Here is a 21,769-nt window from a genome sequence, read left to right on the forward strand (position 1 = left end):
CAACAAACAAATCAGTAAGAGGTTATTACTGCTTAAATCATTTTCTTTATTTATTGTAACGAGGACATGTTTCAGCTCATGCTGTCCTCAACAGCATGCAAAATTAATGCATACAGGTGTTGCTTTAAATAACCATAGTCATATGACTCTCACGTGATCAAAAAATAACACAGACAAAGACCCAATAGAAGAAATGCCATCTACACACATACATAAATATGTGGGCCAGTATTTGAAGTATGCCCAAATATTCCAGTGGGCCACTATTTGAAATATACCCAGAGTGACTGGAAGTGTTGGATTTTTCTTAAGTTAAGAGGCAGCGTGTACCAATCTTTTAAACTCTACACTCTCCTAAATGAAGAAAGATTGGACTTGCTGAACATTTTTGAAAGCTTAGGGGCAGTTTGTAAAATATGCCTCTGCTGCTGAATAATTAAGATGGTTGCTTTCAAGACTATATGTAAGGGGGCATGACACAGAAAATTATTTTATATCTTAGAAGAATCTGATGTATAGGATCTTAATGAAATCACTCTGTTTAGCACAATCTAACTGTGCCTGTGGATAACCTCATGCTTTAAAGCATTTAGTCAATTGACCTGAAACACCCAATATCCAATTAGGTGGAGAGTTTAAGATCCTCTTGATATGTTGGGTAGTGTATAAAAACAGGTCATATGGGTTTCTATGCATTCCTGTGCAGTTAACTCTCCTGAGTCATCCAATCTTATGCATTCTAAAAATGTCCTTTTTAAAATCAACTGTAAGATCTTGATTACGTTTTGAGTAAAAGAAGCTGTCCAATAACTGGTACAATTTCCTGTCTGTAATTTAACATGTCCAATTCCGCTAATGGAATATCGCAGAATAATCCCATCCTGGGGCCACGCCCTCAGTTTAGCCCCCTCCCCTCCTCACCACAGTGTGTCCTATGTGCTCCTCACCTATGCCTGTAGTCTCTGTTTTCTTTTAATTCTGAATTTTATACTTCAAAGAGTCAAATGCACTGGTAAGCACTCAAAACATACGAGGTGAAAGATCTTCTTTTTTTTTTTGGTTGAAATAATTTTATCCCAATTACAGCTATTTGCCCTGGTAGCAGAGGAGTGAAGTGATCTCCTGTGTTCATAGGCAGGAACAGGGGGATGGCTGAATAGGCTTGTGTAATAGAGAGGCTTTTGTTCCTGCTATTTTCCCTCTGATCCTGATGTGTTCAGTCATAGTCAGTCAGCCCTCCGACATCCACAGAGGACAATTAGGAGCTGTGTTGCCTTGTGTCTCTCCCATGCTGTACTGTGGAGAGCCTGGGTAATTAATTAGCCAAGTGTGAATGAATATGCAGCTCTCCCAAGCATGCTATGCCCTGTTATTTTAGTAAAATTGAGTATTAACATTGTTTCTGTGCCCTCCTTGCCCGGTGTAAAGTCACCCCCAGCAGGGTGAGAAGCTCACATCGTTTCGAGGTGCTATCCATAACCCGCTGGGCAGCTGGCAGGCAGCGCCGTTATGCTGATGCAGCCTGACGTGGGGCCTCCACAGCTGCGCTTATGTCTATCAGGAAAATGAGATTCCCGACTGTGCCTCCTCCTCCTGTTTTAACAGCTCCTGCTCTCCGTGTGAGGGCAAACACAGCAGATCGAGTGCCCTGTGGGCTGCAGTCATTACCCCCCGCTGTCTTCCAGCGTGACTGCAACAGCCCTGCCGCACTCCCACTTACCCGCCGGACTCTCTCCCGCCTCCTCAGCTGTGGACCCCAAAGGTGCCCGCACAGTGGGCGACGTCCTCCAGCTGATTGCATGTGCATAAGAACGCTCTGGATTATCCACCCCGTGTGCTGAGGGTGGAGCATGTGGAAAGTGAGCAGCAGAGGTGATCACGGCTGAGGAGCCACCCCCCACTCTGGCCACGCAAAGAGTGTGAGAATGATTTAGAGTCCTGACCTTCGTGCCGTCTGCCAGCCCTGAGACAGGTACCGCAGCAAGACAGCAATCTGTACTCTGCTGTTTGCTGTGGATTTACAGGCTCCAAATAGCACGACAGGGAACTCAGACAAAGACTGCTATCCCAGCCAGTTTATAGCTCAAGGCTGAGTTCCATCCCTGATGACTTTGTTGTACTCTTGCTGCTTCTGAAGACCACTCACTTTTGCCAGTCAGTAAGTGAATTCCCAAGGTGGATGCGTAGTGTATGTGGTGAGGAAAGTTTCACAGTTGTGTGATGAATTCCGTGGTTTCTGTGGTCTGTTCACACTCCTGGAGTCCTGCGTACAATACTGTGTGAGTTTTTCCATATGACCACTGGGTCCACCATCATGCCGAACAAAGTCACACTTATTTCTTTGTTCCAGTATCTACAAGAAATCCTTGTGATAAATATCTAAAGCCTTTTTCTAAGTGTCCCAGTTGTCTGGATGTAGTAATCAATTTAAATATTTTTTAATTTTTGCATTCATAAAATAAATCCATAGCTCTCCTCATCGGGCCAAAGATCCATATTGCTCCCTTTTCTGAAAGAAAATAAAAAATGAAGGTTGTTCTTTCATGCAAGCCCTGTCATACTTACACACTCCTCCTTGCAATCTCATAATTTTGAAATTTTTAGCTGGTGTGCTCTGGGTTAGCCAGGGAACCTTCTTTGTGTGACAATGGAGCAGTCGAAGGTCAAAGAATCCTCCATCTTTCTCTTGCTTGTCCTAGCCAGGCATAGACAGATAACCTTTTCTTTCACGCCACTCCAAATAGTAGATTGAACTGCAAAGTGGACTTGCATGCAGGTTTTGATGGGTCAAATCTAAGTAATGAATGAAAGGAAGCAGCTTTATCAACCCTGATGAATAAGTGGATGACAAGATAAAATGAGCTGCCACATCTAAATCAATCCACAAGACAAGAAATCCCAAATACTCTCCTTCAAGTGACAGACCAAAATGATTACTAAGAGTAGTGCAAAAGAAATGATGAACAATAAATATATAAAAGAAATTGTATTTTAAATTCTTTGTAATATCTATTTTTCTGCTACATATGAGGGAACTATTTTTATTGAAGAGACTACTGCAGTATGAATTGTCACACTGTATATATCATTGTAGAAATACTGCTCTTACAAAGAATGCTAATAAAAACGTCTCAGGAAATGACATCTCAGGTTTGTTTTAGTGCTTTTAGAGCCCTTTGTGTAGTCTTATTCTTTACCATATCTGAAAGGATGATAGAATGGCCCAGTGTGTCTGTCTTTTGCCTCAGGTTTGGAGAAACACTCTGATGTCCATGCTGTTTGTCATCTTGGCATGATTCTTTGCTTCCAGAGGTCTGCAGGACATGTTCACACAGTTGCTAACACAAGCTATTGATCTTTCAGTTTGGTGGTGGTTATGACCCCCTGTTGTTATAAGTCACTGGAAGCTAGAATACTGTAGGCCACAGAAGCCAACTATAATCCCTATCAGCTTGGAACCAGAGCTTTTTTTTTTACTGCTCTTCCCAGAGGAGCCATATAAACACTCCCATTCTCGAAGAAGAATTGGTATCTAACATACCATTACTTACAAAGCTCACATAACATTGCTTATTTACGTTACCCTACCTAACATCCCTTCAAAGGTTTGTAAGTTCGTTTCAAAAAGTAAAAGTCCTTTCACTAATTCATTGTACCTGCTGTCTTGAGCTAAGTAGAAAATCCAGCCAGTTGTAACAAAATGCTTTTTCTTTCTGAACTTTAAGTATCCACCTCAGCATCTCTGTCACTTATGCACAACAGAGAAGCCCATTTTCAGCACAAAGTTTCAACTAAAAGACTGTTATGGTCCTGCCTACATCTTCAAAGGCCATGTTCCTGAACAACTGCTTTACAGAGATATGCACCTCAGTGACAGGTGGAAGGACTGCATTCCATCACTCATAAACAGAGTTGTAGAAGCCCCAATCCTGGTATCACCACAGCTCCAGGTCTCAGTCACTCAATCTGCCTTTTTGCCATTTATGATATAGTTTTAATTGAATAGGCACATTCTAAGTATATTTTTTGTTTACACTATTATTACAGTTTCCTTTGTAGTTACTTTTCAGTACTGCATTGCTTTTGCACTATAGTTTGCACAGCTGTTCCAAAATTGCTGTTCCAAAACGCTATGTGAATTAGGGAGAATACAGCCTCTGCTCAGGTGAATTCTCTCTTGCTAGATGTCACACAGGCATGTGCAGGTAGAGGAAGACAGGCAGCAGCCTGTCCTCAGCAGGAGCAAGCTGTGCCATATGCATGTGTGCTCTCTCTCTCCCTACCCTAGCAGAGCCCACACCTCACATCCTTTCCAAACTGTCAAGGGTGCAGGCTTATGATGCTTCTGCTTCTTTTAATACCTCCTGCGTTACTCCACCTACACCACCACCACCCTACCACTACCACCAGCTCCCATCCAGACACAGTTTTCACTGTCGGCAACCTGAAAGAGTCCTCTAAAACATTTTTTCCCCCCAAGAGATTGATGGAAAATCTTCCTGCTGCTGTGAGCGCTAGGTAGACTGCTGCCAAAGCTTAGTGGGATAGGGCACGCTAATGCCTAAAATTCCCCCTGAACTTTCCCTTCTGCTGTCCATTGTCTGAGGAGACTGCCTTCGCAGGGCCAATTCCCACACCGTTCATTACCCATATCTACTCTGTAGGATATTAGGTGAAGCTGGTTAGCCAAAGCGCTCCTCTCCACTGTGGCAGCAGTCATGTCTTATCACTCCATTACTGGGCCCTGGACCCAGAACACCACACAAGCTTCAGAGAGACTCAAATGCCGTGGAGGCACTAGGCCCATCTGAGCCATGAAAGCTGTCATTTATGCACCTGGTGATGGCAGTGGACATGGTGCCTTGTTGGGAGAGGGTTATGAGTTTGTTTACCCAGCAGAGAAGAGCTGTCCTCTGCATAGACCAAGGGGATGAGGCCTGGGATGAACACCTTTTAAACTCGGCCACCATACCACACATTAAGGCTATGTCGTTGTGGAAACAAGAGAACCAATATCAGCTTGCTTATCACTGATCGAATGCGATGCCCATTCCCTAACACCCTGGGAAAAACATGCTGTTATAGCTCCGACAGACATTTGGAAGGATAAGTACTTCCATCTCTAAATAACCTTTCGTGCCTGTGCAGTACTGCATATGATCAGAGACATAATAGCCTCACCCGAGCCATGTTCTTATGCAAGGTGATTGATGGCAGCTTAATTCCATTTTACTGGCCTCTAATTATTCTTTTAAAGGACAAAATGGGCTAAGACAGGCCTGAAATGTGGCACAGACTTTTTGCAAGGCACTCCTAAGTAATGAATACAGCCATTACATCACATAACCAATGGCCACGTGCTGTTCAAATTATCCATGGGGCATGAAACATTGAGAGCAACACATTTATGTAATCACTGTTAATTTTGGGGTTTTGTGTCTCAGGACTGTTCACTCACTCATTATGAATTACTACTGGGTTTGATTGTGTGCCCTCAATATATTGCAAACCAGAATTATTTTTTCCTGAAGACAAAATAAACAAACACCAATATCAGTTTGTCATCTCCAGTGTTTTGTCGCTTTAGAGAGCCAGGACATGCATTTTGTTTGTGTAATTATTATATGACCTCTGGCATCCAATAAATCCATAAATCAGTTTTACTTCTAATTGTATTTGTTTTGGCTCCAAGAAGCCAACAATCACTGTCTGTTAGACAGAACAGTATGAACATATAATGGGGCTTGGCAGGCATGTTTACTGTGGAGCATGCCACGTGCCAGAATGGTGCCTCGGGCAGACAGGGCCGGTGGGAGAGCCTGGCATGGCTGTCCACTAGTGACCGTCAGAGGCCCTGCGTAACAAACACCAGGCTGTGGCATGGGCCACCTGCATTATTAACTCCAGGCTTGGAATGGCCGAGCACTGGATGTACTGGAACTGCGCATGCACAGAGGAACGAAATGAGGGGGAGACGGCTGTTTTGATTATCGTAGCACACGGCACTGGAATGAGGGCACTGTAGAACACTACTGTTAAATTGGAGTCTCTCCTAAATGAGTCAAGTAGGCCATACAATGCAGATTTCTTAAGCAGTATTGAGTGGTGGTAAATTGGATTCTTTTACATTGAATGACAGTGATAGCGGGGGTTAATGATAACACTTCCCCTCCTATAGTGCATTTTGCCTGAGGTGCATTTATGCCTTTTCTATATTTTCTCTACACTAGAGTGTGACATTCCCTCTCAGCTGATTTCCACAAATTCTACTGATAAGATAAAAAGATACCTACTGTCCAAAAACTGCTCCCAGTCCAGCAGCCACTGTATGGTGTTATGCAATTAGGGTGATCTCCATTCCAGCACTTAATGCTTGGCCAGCACCCAGCATATGTGTGTTCTCCAGAAGAGAGCATCTCATCACTCAGTTCTCCTTTTTCCTCCTCCCCCAATTAGCCAGAAATATAAACACCAAAATATCAAAACACTTCTTCAGCAAATCCAGTATGACACCTCTTGTGTAGCTCATGCCTGTTTTCAGATGGATTAATTGGTAGGAGAGGTGTTGTGCAATGGGTCGTGCACTTCACACTACACATGACTCATCTGCTTATGCTCTGCAAGTCAGAGTTGTCGAGAACCCCTCCCACACACAAAGACACACACACACAAACCCTTCCCACCCCTTCAGAAAAGAAGGCTTTGAGAACAACAGCTGCTACAGAGCTTTGGGGCAAGGGGCCCCTCGCTGTCCAGACACACCTCATGGTCCCCATCTGTCCAGCCAAAGCAGAGCCTGGCTGCAGTAATGCACAGACGTGTCTGATTGCCCACTGTCTGGTGTGTCTAGGGTGAGGGTGAGGGGATGAGAGGGAGAGGGAGGGGGAGAGGGAGGGTGAGGGTGAGAGTGGGTTCTGAGAGGGATTGTGAGGGTGAGGGGATGAGAGGGAGAGAGAAGGTGGAGGGAATGAAAAAGCTGCAAACCCTCTGGCCTGCTCCACATGCGCTGCACAGCAGCCTCTCTGTCGTGCCGTTCTTTACTTTAAATAGCCCCAAAGTTTCTGTTCTTTAAGATAAGGCTTCTAATTGGTATTCATAATGAATGGGACTCTTTTGTTTGTTGGTTCAGGAACGAATCACAATTAGTCATTGATCTAAGTAGGAGTGGACATCTTAGTGATTGAATTTTAATTCACATCACACAGGATTCTTCCAGGCATTTGCCTGTAGTTATTTAGACATTCTTCCATTTAGTGCCACCAATGCGATATAGTCAGATTTTTTTTCCTTAACTTGTATTCACAATTATTCATTGATAAATTAAAAATGCACCTTTTTGAGTGCATTTGAACTCTGCCAGTGCTAGTCCAGCATTAAAGTTTTGACATGCTTTGCTGGTGTTTCTCATCTGCGTGCGTTGGAATATTTGCTTTACGCAAATGTATTCGATTCATGTGCTGATGAGATATCATAACTTGCCAAGCGGTGTACGCTCAGGTTCAAAGTGCTACTGGCCTCTTTGATTTCCAGTCAGCTCTCCAGACAGATGGTAATGCACTGGTTTTGCCCACCCCCACTGCAAATGTGTGGGCCACACGGCGGACTGACTGACAGATGAAACGCAGACTAACTCTCCCAAGAGCCCCTTTAGAGGTAATTGAGTTAAGAGTCAAAAATTCAACCCATATTTAGACTGCAAGGTAGCCAGCATCAGGATCCTGCTTTCACCTTATCGGCAGCCATGAATGACAGCAGAGGGCTCTTAATTAGACAGGGTCTGAATTCAATGTTGCTTCTTGTGATCTGGGGGCAGGGAAAGGGTATGTAAAGCTTCCAGCTAAATTTGTCTCACTGCAAATCGCATGTGGCAGTCCCACATCCAGCCTGAGTATTTGTAGATGCACAGAGCTTAATTGGTTGTAGTCTAAGGCTCCCAGTGCAAGTGGCAGAGTCATAGCTGTTTGATAGGCCCAACAGCTTTTTTGATTTTAGAGTCCCATTCAAAGGAAAGCAAAATGAGGGTGGGGACAGGGTGGGCATGGGGAGTCCTCCAAACCTGGAGCCCATTTCCTGTTGCACCATTTCATCTTTGATAATCATCCCCACAAATGGAATTTCCATGCCTGGCTCGACTTCTGCATTCTTGCAGGAGTGGACAGGGGTGGGGCTAAAGGAGTAGGTGAGGTAAAGAGCAGCCTGCAGGAAAGCCACAGCATGCTAAGAGCAGCGGTGCTGCATAGCTTGCACACAAACAAATGGACGGTAACGGCTTGTCTGAGCACACCTGGAGGAGCATGAGATAGGCAGGGTGGATAGGCACCGCCCACACATGCTACCCTACCCAACAGACACCAGCCGTGTGGAGGAGCGGCATCAACAGGCAGAGCCTGAAGAAAGAGAGTCAAAATTCTCCTGGCTTCTAAACTCTACTGTTCGTTAAAAGTCGCAACAGTACTGCACATACAAGTGATATGACAGATATTATTTGTACTATTCAGTCCTGAATATTAAAGAAGGCTCTGGAATCCATGATCCTGCTCAACAGAGAACGTTTCATTTCCTCAAGGGATGATACAGCATTTTTTTTTTTTATGCCTTGCCTTCTGCCAACAGCCTACCCCCACCCCTGCTTCATATTTATGTGTGCCTGTGTGCTCGCTTTAATCAGATCTGGGTGACAATTTTTGAGAGCTTGATGGCCTTCACAATGGCATCTATTCCAAGTGCACATCGCACAGAATGTGTCTCAAGACCAGCATGTTGTCATTGGGACTTCTTCCCTCTCCGTTTCAGTCAGCACAACAAAGGCACTTAGCTTTAGACAATAGGGGGCTTTGTAACTCGTTTACCAGGCCTGATGGAATTAGCTGCGTTCCGAGTAGTCATCAGAGTAAATATATGCCTTTCCTGTACTAGACTTGCAGCTGAAAAGGTCTGAGCGTAGCGATGGTTTTTGCCAGGTGGACTCACTGAGAGAGAATTACTCCCAGCACTTTGCAGTGGCATGCGTTTCAATATAGCTACAGGGCATTTCAAAACACTCCTGACACAGAGGGCACAGGTCTAGGAACACAGAGTGATTATAGACACGTTGAACTGATAGTGTGCATGTGTGAGAGACAGAACGAGAGAGAGAAAGGTTGAGACAGAAGAGACTGATATTAACTGAAATATTTACACTGAAAGACTTTCCTTCTCTCATCTTCACAACAAAGTACAATAAAGATCACATTATGAGAAACTTGAAGCAATCTCCCTGGTAACGGCTGCCAGCAAGGAGCAAATATGGTTGATGAAAAATGCATTGTTACTGACGGCAGGTGCTCAGTGTATTGAAAACAAGCTGGGTTTTTTTACCCTGATTGTGCTGTTTAGATTTTGAGGCCATGTTTCCTCTTGCTTTTTCCATATGTACAGGCCACCGCAAGGAGTTCAGCATTTGGTAGGCTGGAAGCTGGCATTTAGCAAGTGATTACTGAGTGCACCCTTATCGGTATATTCACAGAGCTTTCCTTATGCTCCCTGAGTGTTTTTGATTCAAGTAGCATTCAAGCCTTTTTTAAGTTTTTGAACTCTTGACTTTTGTGCGTGGGCCGGGAGGGGGGCGGCTACCAGTGGACCCACAGGTGTGCATATGAAAGCAGTGGCTCGAGTCAACAAGAAGGACAGTGAGGTGGTCTCTGTGGGGTGGCGGTGCTGGTTACCACGGGGCACCACAGGGCACCACGGGGCGCTGTGGGATGGCACTGGAGATGGCATAGGCACACACTTAAACCTCACATAGCTATTTACATTCAAGCTTTAAGGGGTGGAAATGTGAGCAGCTCTCTGTCTCACTGTCTTTGGGCATGAATTTTCACTGCTGGTAAGATGGTGAAGAGTAAGACTGAGAGAGAGAGAGAGAGAGAGAGAGAGAGAGAGAGGGGGGGGTAAGGACTGGGTGAAGTCAGGATGACTGAATGACTCAGTGGGTACGCAGTGGGGAATAAATCTGGCAGAGATTATTTATGATAAACATGCTGCAGCATCTTCTGTGGAGTTCAGCATGTCCAACAGCATGCATTTCTGCTAATTACTGAGATTATGAATCTCATAACAGCAATTCCTGTAAGCAGCCAGTAAGAAAAACAGCAGTTTCCATGACACATCTTCCATAACATCAAAAGAAATGCTTCAGGAGGTGGGTGCCAGTTTATGTCTTTAATGTTTATACCACCACATTAAGTCCACATGGTGTCCTTTATATGAAAAATTATCTCATGTCTTTCAATAGACATTGCCTTCAGGAGGGAAGGCAGGGAAGGGAAATGTAACATTGTTCATTATCCAAGTTGCCAAGGTGACTGAATTTATCATGGCACTATGCAGTATTTCATGGTCTCTTGACATTTGGCCTGCCTGATTCTTCAGATCAACAGCCGAGAAATGGAAGATGAAGATCAAATGGTGATCTCTTAAATGTTGTAGGAAGGTATTTATGTCTTAAAATTAGCAGTGTTTCTGGGCATTATTCAAAACCTCAAAGAAACTGGCAATATGTGGGAAACTTATGTTATATAGTAACTCTTGGCCATCCCCTGCTGCCTTGATAGGTTGGGTAAGGGTTGGTGGTGATGCAGGTCCCCTAAAGATTGTGTTTTCTTCCTCATTAGTGTCCAGGCCTGTTTCCTACATGGTGGCCTCTGGTTCCTGGTGGACCAATAAAAATGAGCGGTGTACTAATTTCATAGTGTCTGTATGTTGTGAGAAGCAGCTAGCTTACAGCGCAATTGATTTGTGGGTGATTTGCTGTGAGGACATTTTTCCGATGGGAGCCAGTTACATGCTAGTCCACCACTGCACCACAGTGAGCTCTCTTTTTAAAGTCAGAGCTCTGTGCTTTTCTTGTGAGGAGAGCAGAAAGAGCAGGAAAAACATCGATGGGCAGGGGTGGGGAGGCAGGTGTCTGAAAGTTGTCGGCAGCCATCTAGGCCTGGGCGAGGTACGGTCTTTCCCGTTTCCCGCCTGAGTGCGCTGCTTCCTCTAATGACCTTTTTTGTCACGCTGGAGCCTCCGAACTCGAGGGCGGCTCACCAGGAAGCAGCAGCCACTTTCGGACAGATGCTTCATCATTATGCATGGATTACACAGTGTGTAGACACAGTGGGTCTTGTCCTCCCCCTCTTTCGCAGTGCATTGGTGGTCAGCGCAAATTGAAAAGCTGGCAAACTGATGGTCCAGAATATTGGCTCCAATTGGGAGAGTGCGTTGGAGCATGGCAGCGTTCGCAGCCCTGCGCCCAGCAGCTTTAGAGGGCCGGGCAGATGCAGCTATAGCTCGTAATCGCCCCTTCTCTCTTCTTGTCTTCCTGCAGGCGATGTGGCCCCATACTTCAAAACGGAGCCAGGGCGTCCAGAAACCCACCTGGAGGGGAATCGGCTCGTCCTGACCTGCCTGGCGGAGGGCAGCTGGCCGCTGGAGTTCAGATGGATGCTGAATGGCACGGACATCACTGCCTTCTCTCCAGAGTACAAGTGAGAGCATGCACCTCCACACTGCATTGTTCACAAGCACACTGCCTTAAGGAATTCAAAAAGGTCATGCTTATCTAATTCATTGCCTTCCACCACCAGCATACATGGTGACTTGTGCTACATATATTTGTCATAATGAAAACAACATGCTACAGAGGGTGGCCACTGTGGTTACTCTGCAGATTCTTACAGCAGTATCTTGTACAATTCATGGCATAGTGTATAAAAATGGACAGATTCTATTAGCAGTTTCCACAAAATTATCTACTTTTATATAAAGCATTGTGACATTTTCCATGTTTTGAAATCACACTTTGAGAAGCAGGTCAGAAGGCATCATGTTTCAGGCAGTTATTAATGTACTTTGATTGAGAGAGAAAGAAAAATTCAAAGCATGGGAAATTTAAATGAAATTTTAATTAACTTTTTATGTGCTGATTGCTTCAGTTTATGCAGTTGCATGTTTAATCATCCACATTTTCAATTCAAACATGCACTCTTTAACATGGCCCCTCTCCTGGAAAATAATATGGTCTCTGCTGCATTCTGTGAAGTCATCATATGACCTTTGGTAGAACTCCTTACACATATACCCACTGAAGTATCAGGCAGGTGGGCTCCCTTTGTCTTGTAAAAGGCAGCAGCTTGAGACACATGCACATCCTTTACTTGTGGGTGTGGTGTGAGCAGAGTCATGGCTGACATCAGTTTGCATTGCATGATTTGTTTTTTTCCTCCACCCTGCCCTCCCACGATGCCCCCCTACTCTGCCCCTCCTACGTCAACCCTCCTACCCTGCCTTCCTACCATGCCCCTCCTGCCTAGTCCCCTCCCTCCTGCCCCTGCCACCTTGGTTCTACTACCCAGCCCTGCCCCCTTGCTTCTCTTACGCTGCCCCTCCAACCTCACCTAACTTGCATCCCTGTGCCAAGATGTTCACATTAGCGCAGGAGCTGGTTTATGGACCATCAGTCTAATTAGTATAACTTTTCCACTGATCAATCATCAGTAGTCTGAGCTGCATGGTCCCTTTTGACTGTCTTTGGAGGTCCTGGTTCCCCTGGAGGACAGTCAACTTGTGTTGGAATTTTGGAAGGCACCGCATTGTTTGCTGTACATTTAGGGATGCCGGCACATTTGAGAGCATCATTTCCGACGGGAGCTGATATCAGTGAAGTGGCCATTTGGCGTGGAGCTGACATCTGTCATCGCCGGTGGGCACTGGGGCGTGAATCAGGAAGAGTATAATAGCATTTTAATGATTCGCTCACTCTAATGTGCAGGTTGGCAAGCAAGACTGGCCTTGGCTGCAAGGGTAAACCTTTTAACCCATCCCTTCTGAGGGAATACACCCTTAGAATCAAAATCTCCTAAAAGTGGGTAAATGCACTGACAAATATCAAATTGCCATAGCACTGAGCTTGCTTGGCCTAGGAAGAGAAGGCCATAAGGGGATGGGTATGATGAAATTTAGCTGCAAAAGTTGGTTATACGGTGCTGGATTTCACACTTTCTCTCCCTCTCTCTCTCTCTCTCTCTCTCTCTCTCTCTCTCTCTCTCTCACTCTCTCTGACTTTCTCTCTTCCTCTCTCTCTCTCTCTCTCTGACTTTCCCTGTATCTCTTTCTCTGTTTCTCTTTGACTCTTTCCCTCGCTATCTATCTCTCTCTCTATCTCTATCTGTCTCTCTATCTCTCTCTCTGTCAGGTACATTATCCCATCTCTGCAGCACACAGACATGGGTGCATACCAGTGTGTGGTGAGGAACAGAATGGGGGCCCTGCTGCAAAGAAGAGCAGAGATCCACGTGGCATGTGAGTGTGTGTGGTGGAACAGACTGCTTTTCCTCTCAAGTCCTGGGAGCTCCTACACCTGCTTTCACATTTGCTCCGGCCCGGGAAGGGTTGTGTGATTACCCTGATGTGTTGGAGGAGAGAATCCATAAAAAAAGGGTGGTTCTCAGGGTCCTCACATCTGGGAATCATGACCACTGTGACGTGAGTAGGGCGGGGTTTCGTTGCAGTACACCTGGAACCCCGCCTCATAGGCATAAGTGTAAGAACACCTTTCCCCTTCATGTGTTTTAAGCAGACGATTCGGTCCCTTTTTATACTATTAACTGTTACCTTAGGCAGGCTCAGCAGGTCTCTCTGCATCACCCAAATACACCCTCCAAAAGCTTCCTTTTGGAATTTCCTTCTCAGAAATAAATGGTTTTAAACAATTTGCAAAAATTTTTAAAGGATGTGCAAAATGCATTACTTCGCTTGCAAAATTATGTTACAGAATTCAATGCATGATGCTTCCAGGCTTTTTTTATACTTTGCTTTTTTGGCTTTGTGACTGGGTGCTGTGATGCAATCTCTAAGTCTCGTAGTGCAGCGTGCCATGAATGTGCACCTCTGTTTGATTGAACACCTCTGCAGTTGGTGCTTTTACGCCGCTATGTAAATGCAAAAGCCTGGGCAGTCTGCAGTGCACTGGAGGGTGGGGCTGAGTAGCTTTTCTGTTCTGGGCTCATGTGCTGGGTCTCTCCCTGCAGATATGGGCAACTATGTGGAGGGTGACCAGCGTAAGACAGTGACCCAAGGCCGAGCGGCCGTGCTCAATTCGCCAGCAGTGAGCTCCTTCCCCCGCCCGCAGGTGACGTGGTTCATGGATGGCTACAAGATCATCCCCAGCAGCAGAGTGTAAGTGGGGCTGCAGAAGCCACGTGTTTACTTCAAAACCCACCATAGGACAAGTGAGCAAGTGCAGAGTAGCATGGTAAAGTTCTCCCAGCCCCTCCTTTGGGCACCGCCTTAGAAGTCATATGGCCTACTGCCTCCCAGTCTTGCCGGCAGGTGAATTTTAGCAACCCATAAACCTAGAAAACTGTAGGGGAAACCTCAAGTAGAAAAGAACATGTCAGCCTATGACACAGAAGGCATGGGCTCTGTGTGTGTGTGTATGTGTGTGTGTGTGTGTGTGTGTCTGTGTGTGTGTGTACACTTCTTGTCAGAGAAGGAGAAGTGCAATTAATGCCTGTCTGTGGCCATTCTTTAATCTAACTAACAGTAGTTCTTCATTGCCTTTTTTCTAATTAGCAGCCTGCTCAGGCAGAGACAGGCCCGCCTGATCTGCTCCCCCATTATCAACTGTCTTTTCTCATTGTGGCTTGTTCCAGTGGGGCTCTGCCACCCAGCACCCAGCCTTACCTAATGACTTGGCCCTCCTCACATGCCTGCAGAGGTGGCTCTTCTCGAAAAGCACTTTTGATTTCATCGGAGGGTGTAATTGAAAAGTGATTAAGATCATGGCGGTAAAAGTTTGGAATAGACTCTGATCTGCATTTGATTCATCCTTCTCTGAGCTTACCAAAGCAGGCCTAGAGTTCGGACTGCCGAGAGTGAGTTCCACAGTCCCCCTGCATAGTTTCCCATCACAGACGTCTGTCTAGAAGTGGGATACGGCACTGAGCCGGTGTAGGTGTGTGTTACCCTGAGGTAGAATCAGAAGTTCTTTAGTTCAGCACAGTAGCGGAGGATGGGGGTGTTTCAGTAAGCCCCAGCCCAACCCTGAAGATATGCTTGCAGTATCCTGGCATCCTTCCAGCTCTATAATTGGGCCAATACTCTCCTGCCAGAGCTTTGACACAATGTTGCGTCAGGACGAAAAGCAGACGCTGTGCTCCCGCAAACCAGTGTGCCACCAGCACCATTAGCAGCTACACACATGCAGCAACACAGAATAAAATCTAAAGGAGCAGGGTTAAAAATCAGAAGGGGCATGGTTAGTGTTCCATGTATGCTCTGTGATTTTTTTTTTTTTTTACCTACAGGAGCTTGGCAGTGCTCCCAGACATGGGAAGCCTGAAGCCTTGCTTGAGCCAGTAGGCCACCTCACATTCAGGCCCTGCCCCCGACGCCTGCTAATATAAAACAGTCATATTCCTGGCCAAGCTCATTAGCATGTTCCTGGACATGATGTCATATTCCTAATTGTTCTGTGGCAGTGGCAGAAGCTGTGCAATCAGCTTAACTCTGGGCAGAATCCCCTGCAATGGGACTTTGGAAATAGTGGCGTACTTCATAAGCAATTGACTCGCATGGCGATTAAATTAACTGGCCTTGCAGGATCAAAGTTTATCTGTGCGGGAGGATTTGCAGCCTAGAATCAATATCCATACAGTGCAACATGCGGCACCGCCAAATCTCTTCATGAGTCTCATAAGATATTTACGTTTTGGAATTGAATACTGCTGAGCTGCAAAGGAGACAGATGTCCTCTGCAGAACAGCGGGATATGCAGAATTGATCCTGAATCTGAGTTTAGAACTGATCCCATCTGGCAGGGAAATTCCTGGCCTTTAAGTCCATCAACTTAAGTTTCAATGACACTTTCTATTCCTGATGCCTTTCCAAAAACCATGGAAAAAAGCAATGGCATAAATACTTTAGGCATAAACAATGCTTTACAAGGGATGAAATGTATTTATTATGTATTTATTCTGAAATAGTGGTCATGGATTTGTTGCTCTGCTTGGGTTTCCAAAGTGTAATGTAAAGAAAATGAAATTATTATCTGTTTATTTACTACTTCAGACTGCGGTTTCATTTCAAATCACATTACTAGAGTTATTATTTTAATCAACTTTTGACTGTAGAAATGTTTGGTTCTTGAAGCAGATATTGGTTTTCTAGATCCATTCTCTGCTTTGAGGTCTCCATATCTGAAGCCCAGAAATAATCTTTTATTTCTGCAAGCCATTCAGACTCAGGTAGTTTTGCTGATACTGACATTATTGCCGTGCACTTTTTAATCCTCTTGACTTCAGAAGAGGGCCACTTTATAAGGTGGAAACTGAGCAACACTTTCCAACCATTCTTTTCATAACTTCAAAGTAATACGCCAGTATACTTCTGACAAATAATAATCTCAAATAATTATGGACTGAGTCCTATAGCTGTTTGTCTCTATGGCAGTAATGGTTCCTCTCCTGGCATCCATGAGGGTTGTTCCCCGATCTCCAGCTTCTGAAGCAACAGACAGGAACTAACAGAAGAAAGCTTCATCTACTCCTTTGACTTTATTGCTCAAATGCTCCCTGGTTTGCATTTCTTGAATAAAGCTATCTGCTGGTACCATAACGGAACCCATGGGAGATGTGGTCAGTGGTCACGAGTGAGGCGATAGGTCTTGCCACAATGCTTCCCTGTGTTTATTTCTCCATGTGTTTAAGTGTCTGCTCCCTGGCTGAGGAAGATCTGTGTTTTCTGGTGGTAGATGTGCTAATTACTCATCCTAATCACAGCCTTGTTGTACTTCCCTGTCTATGAATCATGTCATTCTCTTTGACAAAAAAGCCATTAAAGACCCTCTAATAACCTCAAGAATGCTTGGATGGTAACTTTGTATCTTAAAACAATTTAAAGGCAGAAAAGGAAAATGTTCTCTGATTTTCCCAAACATTTTTCCTTCCTCCTTCTGCCAGCTTCTCATGCACCCTGGACCACAGCATAGCCCTTTGGTCTGTTAATGTAGCATGAAATAAGTGTCTTGATGGCACACACTGTACTGCTCTGCCTGATTCTATCTGATCACTCCTCCATGTCCAAATGAAGCACACCTCTTTGTGCAGACCCCACTGTGGTGTACTCTCAGCCCCCACCCACTCTCCCGTCCCTTCCGGTACTCATATGCACAAGTGTGGAGAACCACGGAAAGGCGCCAAAGGTCCCAGGTGAGTGGCAATGTGTGGAGAGCTGGAGAAGTGTGGGGAGCTGGAGAAGTCATTCTCCACTGTGCACCTTGCCTTCCCCTTTAAAGCACATGAAATTTTCATGATGGTGATAATTACCCCACCAGCGCAAAGTGCTTTCTGTTCCGAATGCAGATCAAAGTTGCTGGCTGGGAAAGAGATACTGGGTCTGCCTCTCATTGCTTTGTCCTTGCGTCCTCCACTACCTTGCTGAATTTTTCATCATTCATTATTAGATATCTTTGATGTCTCTGCCCATTATGGGTCATTCAGCTGCCCAGTGAATTCAGCACATAAAATGGCTTCCACAATAGTTCATCTCTCCTCCATCTCTCCAGTCACTCCCAATTCAGGAACCACCAGAAAGGCATGAGAGGTAACTTCAGTCAACCACAATAAATGAAGCCCCTCTCATGGAATGGATTACTTTCCTGTTAAAAAGTGTCAGCTAATGTTGTGATGTTTGTGTGTGGAGCCATAAACACGATGATTGACAATGATACTGTGGTAGTCATGGGCCCAAGAGTGTCGCTACTCACCCCAAGTGAATCATAGTCTCTTTTGTCAAGAGGCTTATCAGACCCTCCAGCCAGGAAGCTATGAACCAAGAACGTACAGCTCCATAGAGGTTTAAAGAGATACGTGTTTGTTTGTGTGTGTGTGTGTGTGTGTGTGTGTGTGTGTGTGTGTGTGTGTGTGTGTGTGTGTGCTTGTTTGTGTGTGTGTGATCTTGTTTGTGTGTGTGCGCATGCATGTCTGTGGGTATGTGTGTGTGTTTCTGTAGGCGCATGTGTATGCATTGTGTGTGTGTGAGTGTATGTGTGTGTGTGTGTGTGTGTGTGTGTGTGTGTGTGCTTGTTTGTGTGTGTGCGCATGCATGTCTGTGGGTATGTGTGTGTGTTTCTGTAGGCGCATGTGTATGCATTGTGTGTATGTGTGTGTGTGTGTGTGTGAGATGAGAGGGAAAAGGGAGGTAGAGTGGCAGAAAGAATGGTCCCTAAATAAAATTCAGTATGAATAGAGCCATCCGGATGCAGAACTGCAGGATGTCAGTACTCTCTTTGCCACTACAGACAAGGGAGCATAAAACACAGGGTTTGGAAGAGACTGTGGTTGGTAGGGAACCATTTTGTGAGTAACTCATCCTGATCGGAATATTTTCCTCACCAAGTTCCTATTAAATCTGACTGGACTTGGTGAGTCTCAAACAGATTTGCAGTCTCTTACTGTTGTAACTGTACAGGATCAACCTGTAATCAAAATTCCTTTAAATGCTTTGTGAAAGTGTAGAAATGTCATCTACATGTTGAATGCATGTAACTTTTACTCAAGAGGTCATAGCCTCTGTTCTTTGCTGACAAATCTGCCCCTGAGCCTAAGTTCAATGACACAGGCATGTCCTAAGGCAGTGATCTGAGTTGAGTGGACTAAGTTTCCAGCTAAGAGGGCTTCCTTTAGGAAGCAGATGTATCCAGAAGGCAGACCTGTTTCTGCTCTAAGCCCCTCCCCCTTTAAATAGAAGAGTCTATTGTCAGTACAGAATCAAAGGGAACTCTGAGATTGCAGACAGGATTATGGTTAGTACAAAAGCGCTCCAGGTCTCTCTTCCCTCCAAAACAACAGCCACCCTCAGCCATGGAAATACTCACTCATGCCATTTTGAAATCGCTTTCGATTAAAAGCTCTCTTAGGTGTGCAAAGTCTGGATTTTTTGTTTTGTTTTGTTTTGGGTTTTTTTGGAATGTAGACCCTCACAGGCTGGGGTGGCAGGTTGCCGTGGAGTGACAATCAACCAAGAAAGGAACTGGAACTCGAAGGAACCCTCCAATACACACACACACAAACACACACACACACACACACACAAATACACAAACACCCTTCCTGATTGATGGTGGAATAATGCAGCAAGTTTATCATCACTCAGGATATCACATCGGAGGGGTGCGGGCGAAGGCATGCTGCAACTCCGCTCCCAATAACCCACCAAAACAAAGCAAGGGAGATGGGAGCAGGAGATAGGAAGAAAAGTCATCAAAATGCGGGCAAGTAGTCATTCTTGAACCCTCTCATATCACCACGGTGTTCCAGTGTTACGCTTCTTCCCTGGCAGGAGATGAATCAGATAAAGAAACATTTGGATTATGTACAACCTACTGGGTGTGGTGAGAGGGGACTCGAGTTGCATTGAAGCCTCTGCTGCTGTCTCACTAAAGACTGTGATCCCCCATTTTAGGAATCATGGCTCCAACTACTTGTTTAACAAAGATGGTTGGTACTGGAGTATGTGTAACAAGAGTAGTAGGAAATTGTTTTCATCCTATTGGTTAACACAAAAGCAAGCAAAACAATCAAGTCATAAACAAATCAGAAACATATCATAAATATTACTGTTTGGCTCAGGATAAAAAATTACATTCGGTTACCCCTCCAACACTTGAGGTATAAGTTATTGAATGTATCATTGTCACAACTCCAGTGTTTGTTCATCTTAAGTCTCAGGTTGCACTGGGAGTGCTTTTTTTGCTTGCCAGGAGTGTCAGACCCTCCCCTGCTTCACTCCACCACCACCCCCACCTTTTTCAACAAGCATAACAGGTGTCAGGAAAGGCCGAACCTGTATTCAGGAAATGACAAAGGGATCCAGATTGGACTGGTTGGTGGCTTATGTGCTTGATTCTCTTGCTCGTTTGCGGTAAAGACCCCCAAATAAAAGAGTGGTACCTCGAAAAAAAGAGATGGAAGATTTATATCTGTTGCATGTGTATACGTTACCCTGCCATTCGTCAAGTAAGAGGGTCTGTCACTCAAGCCTTTTATGTGCCACCCCCCCCCCCACTTCCCCATCTCACATGTGAAGATGATGCCCCCATCTGAGGCAAAGGGTAACGTGTGGGTGGACAGAAAGCAATCTGCTCTGAAAGGGTAAGATCAAGTTCTAGATTTCATGTGTGACATATCGCAGTACTTGGCCTTGGTGTCATCAGCGTGTGGAAGAGACAGCACAGTGGAGGTGAGCTGAGGACATGCACGCCATAAGCGCTGCCGGTGTCGTTTGCCCATTGGGGGCTAGGCACATTAACCTCCAAGTGGAGCAGGGAAATGCCAGACTGTTATAAAACACTGGCTTTACTCCCCCTGAAAATGCTCCTCGACACAACTGGTGACCTATAGAGAGCACAAGCCACTTGCTGAAAGGAGAAAAGTGACCCTTGGCTGGCCATGCGGTACAAGTGATTGTCTGTGGATTCATATTGGGCTTAACTTCCACTCTTTCACCATAACATATACTTCTTCTCAGGTCTCTGCTGTGTTTCTGAACTTTAATTTTTTTTATCACAGTGCTATGAAAAGTGGCATTGATTTTTCTGGCAGATATTTATCAGTTTTGGATGTGAAAGCTCTGGTTAGCAGTACTCTGGAGCAATATTGGGACACGGTCACAGATTCCTAACCCAAGGCAAATCAACAATACAAACAATGCCTCCCCCTCACAGCAGAACCACCATGCTGGTCCAAATTCCACAAACTGCTGCAGACGTTCACCATGCTGGAGACCAGACTGCTGGCAGCAGTGAACAAGTTCAATAAGGATAGAGAACTTTTAAAGGGCTTTTTCCCCCAGCCACTGCTTGGAGAGTTTGCCCAGTGTAGCACAACACAGCTAACTGCTCTAGCCTTAGATAGTCCAGTAGCGAACAATCCATTAGACATACTGACGTTGAATCAGCAGAGCCTTAAAATCAGATGAGACTGAAAGAGGGCACTCACAGATGGCACAGACAAGGTTCTAGACCCAAAGCTAAATGCAGTGAAGCACTATCATGGGTACTACACACAATCATGCTATCCTTCTTCATGCTGGACTATGCTACAGAGGCCTGGTTAGCTAATGCTAACGCTAATACTACTAAGATACCGTCACCTCTGCACCAAGTGAACAGACTTGAACCAATGACTGATCTTGATGAGGAAATGTTCATTATAAATGAATCCCCCAATGCACATGAAGCCAGTGAACCTTGTACTATGTGCAAACAAAGGGCTGAACCATGGTAGAAATTGCTCACAGCACAACAGACAGAACCTCAGATGTTCAGGGCCAAACAAATGCCACCTCTTGGAGGAAACCCTGAAGTTGTTAGTCCAGCTAAATAGCTAGCATAGGTAGCAGGACTATGCTAACCTGCTGTTTTCCAGGTGTAACTGTCTCAGACATAAAAGAAATACTCCCTGGAATCATAGCTGACCATCAGATAATTTCTTGAATTGTGCATGCTGGCAAACAATACATTCAAAGGGCTTAAAAATCTGAGCTCTTAAAAAGGGTCTTTTCTGAACTTTCTATTACAAAGTCTACTATATAATCTACTAATCTATTACATATCTTTTTACCGGAACACGTCTAGTATGAAGAATCAATATGTTCTCTCATCATCTATGTCTCAACACATGCATCAACAGGATCTGAAACTCGCAAGAATTTTTAAAAACATTTTTTAAACCTAATGACCTCT

General features: G+C 44.9%; 1 protein-coding gene across 1 annotated transcript in view; it reads left to right on the forward strand.

Annotated features, from left to right (window-relative positions):
• The window catches only part of sdk1a (sidekick cell adhesion molecule 1a), a 182,030-nt gene that overhangs the window by 63,676 nt on the left and 96,585 nt on the right, over positions 1-21,769 (forward strand). Inside the window, exons 2-4 of the mRNA XM_035528817.1 lie at positions 11,354-11,513; positions 13,220-13,326; positions 14,055-14,202. Of these exons, the coding sequence (XP_035384710.1) occupies positions 11,354-11,513; positions 13,220-13,326; positions 14,055-14,202 (415 nt within the window). The remainder of the gene's footprint in view (positions 1-11,353; positions 11,514-13,219; positions 13,327-14,054; positions 14,203-21,769) is intronic.

Source organism: Electrophorus electricus, chromosome 8, assembly GCF_013358815.1.
Source record: "Electrophorus electricus isolate fEleEle1 chromosome 8, fEleEle1.pri, whole genome shotgun sequence".
Taxonomy (NCBI): Eukaryota; Metazoa; Chordata; class Actinopteri; order Gymnotiformes; family Gymnotidae; genus Electrophorus; species Electrophorus electricus.